The sequence below is a fragment of the Rattus norvegicus genome, chromosome 4 (assembly GCF_021556685.1).
Source record: "Rattus norvegicus strain SHRSP/BbbUtx chromosome 4, alternate assembly SHRSP_T2T, whole genome shotgun sequence".
NCBI classification, from domain to species: domain Eukaryota; kingdom Metazoa; phylum Chordata; class Mammalia; order Rodentia; family Muridae; genus Rattus; species Rattus norvegicus.
In genome coordinates this window covers 148,032,734-148,039,967 of record NC_141537.1, presented here as the reverse complement: position 1 = coordinate 148,039,967, position 7,234 = coordinate 148,032,734, and the positions used below count along the sequence as shown (strand labels likewise).

Below are 7,234 nucleotides of genomic sequence, written 5' to 3'. Positions count from 1 at the left end.
TACTTACATAAAATAAAATAAATAAATCTTTTAAAAAAAGAATCCCCTTTAATAAACATAAGTTCATTCTGTTGTTTCTACAGAGAACCCTAATAAAACATACATTGAAATTTAGTCCATCTGTTTTGGTCTTGGTTTTATTTATTAAGAATGGGGAGTTAGAGCAATCACCTGTCCTTTCTAGAGCTATATAATCTCTCCCAAGCATCCTATTGGTAGGATGAAGGTACATTTCCTAGCTCCTCTTCCACAGACATGGGCAGGTCATTAGATATTTTCTGGCACCTCTTCCCTCCATTCTTCCATCAACAGACTGTACTCCCTGCTAATCTATACTCTGGATGGCAAGGTATGTGACTAGAGGGTTCCAGCTCTGTCCCTGGATAGTTAGCAACTTGTGTTTGCTCATCTGTGGCCTTATCTAAGATCAACAGCAGTACCTCCTGCCTCCAAAGGCTTCCAGTGGCTGAGTGGACAAGCCTCATATCTCAGCCGATGTATGGTCACCATGCACAGGCTTTCTGTCCTCACAGACCGGAGGGCTGCAGGTGTTTTCCACACCACCTCACCTTTAGCCCCTGTGGGCCCCACAGCCAAGGTTTCTTAAGTTCAGGTGGGTGACAAGCTATGGAGGCACCTGGTAATACAGTTACGTTGGATTTCCAGCTACCTCTGTCACATGGTCTTTTTCTCACAGGAGTTGCAACCCAGCCCATTCCTCACCTGCACCAAGAGTTCCTAAAGAGCCCAATCTCCTCCAAAACTTCATAGTAGGTAGGTCAGGATATCATGGGGGCTCTAAATCATTTGTCCTATTGTCAACAGCCCCTAACTGGATATCCAGAGTGACCCATCACTGCAATGACACAATTACAGTGGCAGCAGAAACAGGTCAGAAAGCAGTGCTTCAGAAGCCAGGAGCCTACACTTCCCCAGGGACACATCCTATTTTTCTTTATCTTTTGTTTTTGAGACATGGTTTCTCTGTTAGCCCTGACTATCCTGGAACTCACTCAGTAGACCAGGCTGGCCTCATACTCAGAGATCTGCCTGCCTCTGCCACTGCCATGCCCTATTTCTCTTAAGAGCATCATAGAAAAGTATCCTAATTACTGTCCACTGTCAAAGCTATATTGCAGGACTCCTACACCAGGTCTACCTCATCTGCATCTCCACAACAGGCATCCCGTGTGCTAGAGCCTTGATACCTGTCAGAGGACAGAGAGGCAAGCTGCCAGGTTAACAAACACCAGAATAGGTTGGGGTATGGCCGAGTGAAGAATGCCTACCAAGTACAAGGCCATGGGAACTATACCCAACAGTGCAAAATCAAACAAAGACAAAATCAACCAGTAAGACCAAGTAAGACACAGAAGACCAATAAAGCATGGCCATTCCCTGACACTTGCTCCTAGGGATGGCAGTTCAGTTCATTTTTGGGAACACCCCAGGAGCAGGTCTCTATGTGATCAGTGTGTGGAAACACAACAGCCTCAGTAGCAAGGCAACTGGACAAATCTTCAAGTCCTCCTGGTGGCAAAACCATCTCACATGGAGGCAAGTCATACCACAACTAACCAAGACCTGAGCGCCTCACTTGCCAGCCCACCACCAGAGCCACACAAGAGGACCACAGAAAAATCAGGAGCTAGTGCCCCACCCAAAGATAACCTCTCAGGGCACCTGACCTCCACTGGTTGTTCTTTAACAGTGAGGGGAAAGAGTACTTAGTTCTCAAGGAATGCAATACTGCCCACACAAACTACACAGCCTCAGAGACGAGGCTGCCGGATGTGAACAAACACAAGGCTTCCTATATAAGGAGCAGCCAGTCAGCAGGCACCACATCCCCAGGCATTCCAGGTAAGCACTCTCTGCTGTCTGTTTATGTATGTGTATATGTGTATGCATGAACATGTGTGCTCGAAGGGGTCTAAATTATTCAGCACTGTCCCCCCCCCCCATTTACTTTCTCTGGGTGTCAGTGAGCTCACTAAACAAAGACAACAGTGTAGGTCAGCCTCATTGGCTCCAACATCAGGCTCCTGAGGGCTCAGGATAACCAACACCGAAATGGACAGCCCTCCAGCACATCAGGCTCTGCCTCGACAGCTTAGAAAAGGCAGTTTAGCCTTTGGCTCTCCCACCCTTGTAAGATGGTGACAAGAAAGCCTTGCTTCATCCAGCAGTCCTATCCTTACTTCTGAAGCTTGCTGGATTCCAACCTGAGCAAATTCTAAGGCATACATCATGGAGACAAGTAAGCTAGCAGAAGTCCCTCTCTCCCCCAGATCATCTGTCCTCACCACCAAGGCCATGGTGTCTTCAGCGACTATCTGCAGTTTGCTACTCCTCAGCATGCTCTGGATGGACATGGCCATGGCAGGTTCCAGCTTCCTGAGCCCAGAGCACCAGAAAGCCCAGGTAAGCCTGTCTCCCCAAGTTCCACATCTATCCTGGTCAGTGGTCTGTTCCAGCCCTATGACCAGCAGCAGTGGCCCCATTTATCTAGGTTTCACACCTTCTTACAGTATAAAAGGGGCCTCTGGATGTGACCCAATTCTGCTTTTAGGATATGCAGATTTAAGATCCTGAAGAGAAAACCGAAGCCAAGCATGGTAGTGCACACCTGTAATCCCAGCATCAGGAAATGAAGACAGGTGGGCCTCAAATTTAAGGCCAACCTGGACTACATAGTGAGACTATATCTCAAAAAAATTTTAAATTTTAAGAAAAATTAAAGAAGTCAGTATGGTGGCACATGCCTTTAGTCACAGCACTCAGGAGGCAGAGACAAGTGATCTCTGTGAGTTCGAGGCCAGCCTGATCTACAAAGTGAGTCTAGGACAGCCAGGGCTTTGTTACACAGAGAAACCCTGCCTTGAAAAACAAAAAAAGAAAGGAAGAAAGGAAAGAGGGAGGGAGGGAGGGAGGGAGGGAGGGAGGGAGGGAGGGAGGGAGGGAGGGAGGGAAGAAGGGAGGAAAAGGTCTTCTTTTCCTTTCCAGCAGAGAAAGGAATCCAAGAAGCCACCAGCTAAACTGCAGCCACGAGCTCTGGAAGGCTGGCTCCACCCAGAGGACAGAGGACAAGCAGAAGAGGCAGAGGAGGAGCTGGAAATCAGGGTTGGTCCCCGGGCACCAGCATATTCTTGTAACAGTAAAGGGTTTGGGGTGTGAGGCTTTTCAAGCTATTCAAGGATTAGAGTTCAGCACCAACAGCTCCACAAGGGACTCAGGGTCTCCATCCCAAGAACAAAATGTTCAGAGGTAACTGTTTCAAGGGTAGCAAGGGAGCAGCCATAAGCAGCAAAGACAAGACAAGCAGATTTCGAGGGGCCACAAGGAGCCAGGAAACACTGATGAAAATACAGAAACAGAAGAAAGCCTTCTGTTTGTCCCAGGGGCTTCTAAGGCCTGCCCTAGTGATGGAGAGGTAGGAGGGCTGCTAGTGCAGGCTAGGCTGGCTAGACCATATGTGTGGCCTAACGGAGCTGAGTTTACTCTGAAGAGTCTCAGATGGGCAAACAGCTTTGGATTGGGAGAAGGGAATAAAGGGACCTAGGTGCCTCTCAGTAGCTCATCTAGGATTCCCCCGGGAACTGGAGGCAGCACCTGACAATGCCAGTCCCTATACTCTGTGTCTGCATGCAACAACTTCATCTTCAAACACAGCAACCGTGATAAACTGGGAAGCAGGAGACCCAACCTAGGGCTTCACAACTGCTAGGCAGGTGCTCTGCCAGGGGCCACATTCCCAGCCGGTCTACCTTTATCATGGACCACTTACTCTATACAAGACCTGCAAGCTAAGTAAGCTGGCATTACTTGCTAAATTTTGTAGATAAGAAACACAATTTGAAAGGTCAACTCCCTTGCCCAAGGCTACCAAGTCAGGATTTGCTACACTCCTCCCACCTTCCTCTCAGGTCAAGGACAAATGCCAAGCTCACTAAACTGCTCTCTGACCCTCTCTGGAACCTAGGCACCTTCTCAAACCCCTGGTTCCATGGGGAGTATGACACTTAAAACTAATTCCTGACTCACCAAGGTTCCTTCACTAACACAGCATGGACATAGTCTTATGAGACAATCCAGGTCCACAACAGGCCTGAAGAGCCCTGTATTTAGTTCTCATAGAGAACTAGGACTAACAGCATTTCCTAGTCTCTCTCTGTGATACTCAACAGGATCCAAACATCTGGCCTGCATACGAAGTACTGGGCACAAGGCAGATGAGATGGGCTGGAGCACACTGTGCACAGAATGACCCATTTCCTCCCATCTCAGACTATACCTCTCTTTAAAGTTTTTTTTCCCCAAAATCAGGTCTAGAGAGAGAATGCCAACCACCCGTACCCCACTAAACAGCTGGGTTCTGAATCAAGGGAAAAGGGACTTTTCCAGGTTGTGTGAAAAACTGGAATGCTGCCACCTCTAGCGGCCCTCCTAATGGTTACATGGTTTTCTTTCACAACAGTTTGATGATCTGACCAGCTTGTGGTGACAATAGAGTGTGAGAAGAAAAATTAGCATTTAATAAAGAGAAGGCTAGAAGGGGCCCCCTAGGTCCATAAAAAGGCACAGTGTATACCCTCCCCCCAACCGAACATACTGCTCCCTACTCTTATCTCCTGTGAGCGAAAACAAGCTACAGAGAAACAAACTACCATCTGCCTTAGAAGCCTAGTGTATCTGGTCCCTAGCGGCCTGATAGTCTGTGCCCATGCTAAGTAAGGACTTGGGGCTAAGCAGATTTCAGAAAGAGTCCTACTTTCTAAATCCTTGGCTATCACCTTTGTTTGTTATATAGGGAGGTCACCCGGCCTCTCTGGGCTTCTGCCATGTGTACAGGGAGAGTACTAGACCAGTTAGCATCACTCCTGGCTTGAGAATTACGTTCACAAATCACTCAGATACCCAGATGGCTAACATGACAAAGCCTCCCTGGAGAGATTGGGGTATTTGAAGCAGGGCAGGAAGGATGAGGCCTGAGGCCCTTCCAACCCTACCTTCTAGTTCAATGCTCCCTTCGATGTTGGCATCAAGCTGTCAGGAGCTCAGTACCAGCAGCATGGCCGGGCCCTGGGAAAGTTTCTTCAGGATATCCTCTGGGAAGAGGTCAAAGGTGAGTAATCTGAAATGGAGCTTAACCCTATTTTTGAGTTATACAAATTTTCTCCCCTAACCCCACTCTTCAGGTTCTAATCTTCCTGACTACCTGTGGAAAAAGGGTGCTAAGCTGGTATGTGTGGCAACCCAGAAGGGCTGGCTTACCAGGTCCATCTTCAACAGCCCTGTGTTCCAGGGACTAGTGTCAACTAGCTGTTAGGTCCCACCTGAACCTTGGTTCTTTTAACTATGAGGTAGTGCTGATGCCTATTTCCAGTGTCTCAAATTATTTGGCTTTAAAGTATAACTTCACTAAGGGAAGCTGTGACACAGTGACACTGAAAATATCAGCAGACACATTAGAATCTTAGGGGTGTGTGTGTGTGTGTGTGTGTGTGTGTGCGTGTGTGTGTGTGTGTGTGTGTGTGGTGCTGGGATGAAAACCTAAGGCCTTATGCATAATAGACAAGCACACTACCACTGAGCTGCACCCCTGGTTTTCAGTACACTCTTTTTTCTTTTTTTTTTTTTTCCGGAGCTGGGGACCAAACCCAGGGCCTTGCGCTTCCTAGGCAAGCGCTCTACCACTGAGCTAAATCCCCAACCCCTTCAGTACACTCTTACTTTGTGAAAAAGATACCCAAGCTTTTCCATGACTGAGAAATCAAAAATCTTAAGAACAAGTTGCATTCTTTCCCTTAGCACTTCTTCATGAATATAGCAATTACATATACACATACCTCACCGTTCTGATGAGAAAGCAAGACTTGGGGATGAGGACACTCACCCAAGAGCACACAAAAATGCCATCTTCTAAATCCAAGACCAGTGGAACATACCCCCTCCCTCCCCATCAGGACATGCTTGCTTTCAGCATACCATAATATGAAAGTCACTTTTGATGACACAGGCAAGATGGTAGAACACTGACTTGATCTCTTGCTTTCCAGAGGCGCCAGCTAACAAGTAACCACTGACAGGACTGGTCCCTGTACTTTCCTCCTAAGCAAGAACTCACATCCAGCTTCTGCCTCCTCTGCAACTCCCAGCACTCTCCTGCTGACTTACAAATAAATGTTCAAGCTGTATACCAAATGTTCAAAATGAGAATTTATTTCATCTATATGGTAAAGTTCACATTTTACTTAAAGATTATTGGAACAATGAAATGAACAATGCTTTAAAGTTTGTGACCCATGAGAAAAGGGTGGAAAGAAGCCTCAGCAAGGCAGGTGAGCATGCCTGAAAGGGTCTAAAGGTAGAGGTTGGAGGCCACAAACACAGTTTACCACACAGCAGAACTTTCTGAGAAATAAGAGCTACACTGGGAGCTTCCAAAAAGCCAGACCTGTCTGGGGTAATCAGAATGCATGCCTGGCAATGGCTCTTGACCATACCCACAGAGCTGAGTAACCACATTCTCCACTCATCAACTCCTGGAGAAGTCTGGCAAAACAGATGTCCCATGTGCTCAAGGCTAGCCACTGCCTAACACAAGGTCAGATGTCCCACAGCTCATGAGCCTTGATCCCTAAGTCCTACAGTTGTAATTCCAGTTGAGACACTAATTACTCTCACCTTAGTACAAATCTTTAGAACATGTCCCGAAGTCCAGTGATATTAGATGGAATCCATAACTAAAGGAAAATCCCAGAGATAAGCTCTCCAAATTCCTTGTACAGTGAACACTTAGGATAAATAGGGAGGAGGCAACACTGCTGCAGTAGAAACCACATGCCTCCTTAAGGGAAGCTTTGACCACCCAGAATCCAAGGCATGAGATGAGCAGGGCACACCTGGCAGGCACTCTGAAATCTAAACACGACCCCCCTGAGGAACTGTGGTGCTCCTTGCCATTACTATCTGGGAGTTCCTTATAAATGAAAGCTCGGACCCATATCAGCTCTCCTCCAAAAGAACCCTTTAACAAAGTCCCCAGAAGCTTTGACTTGCTTAGAAGTCCTAGGAACCTATTCAAACATAACACACAGAGCCAGGTGGCTGTAGGGTCTTTGGCAAACCTGGAAACAAGACACACAGATGTCCACTCTGCTTAGTTTTTGTCAACTTGACACAAGTTATAATCCTCTGAGAAGAAAGACCTCAACTGAGAAGATGCCTCATC

General features: G+C 47.1%; 1 protein-coding gene across 3 annotated transcripts; it reads left to right on the top strand.

The window, feature by feature from the left end:
- Nucleotides 1-6,197, top strand: Ghrl (ghrelin and obestatin prepropeptide). Of its 3 annotated transcripts, none has more exons than XM_087659146.1 (5): nt 1-1,863; nt 2,292-2,424; nt 3,010-3,123; nt 5,017-5,125; nt 6,060-6,197. In XM_087659146.1, exons 1-5 carry the CDS (start codon nt 1,742-1,744, stop codon nt 6,077-6,079), a joined length of 498 nt encoding a protein of 165 aa, XP_087515272.1. In that variant the 5' UTR covers nt 1-1,741; the 3' UTR covers nt 6,080-6,197. The 3 variants fall into 3 exon arrangements, with proteins under 3 accessions (XP_087515272.1, XP_087515271.1, NP_067701.1); XM_087659145.1 differs by having other exon boundaries at nt 3,007-3,123; NM_021669.2 differs by lacking the exon at nt 1-1,863 and having other exon boundaries at nt 2,288-2,424; nt 3,007-3,123; nt 6,060-6,196.
- The last annotated feature ends 1,037 nt before the right edge of the window (nt 6,198-7,234 follow it).

What these genes read in the sequence shown, in the direction of transcription:
- Ghrl (XM_087659145.1), top strand. Translation starts at nt 1,742, where the DNA reads ATGCAATACTGCCCACACAAACTACACAGCCTCAGAGACGAGGCTGCC. An exon ending in CAGAGCACCAGAAAGCCCAG is followed by an intron (nt 2,425 to 3,006) that starts GTAAGCCTGTCT and finishes TTTCCTTTCCAG; the next exon opens with CAGAGAAAGGAATCCAAGAA. An exon ending in AGGAGGAGCTGGAAATCAGG is followed by an intron (nt 3,124 to 5,016) that starts GTTGGTCCCCGG and finishes CCTACCTTCTAG; the next exon opens with TTCAATGCTCCCTTCGATGT.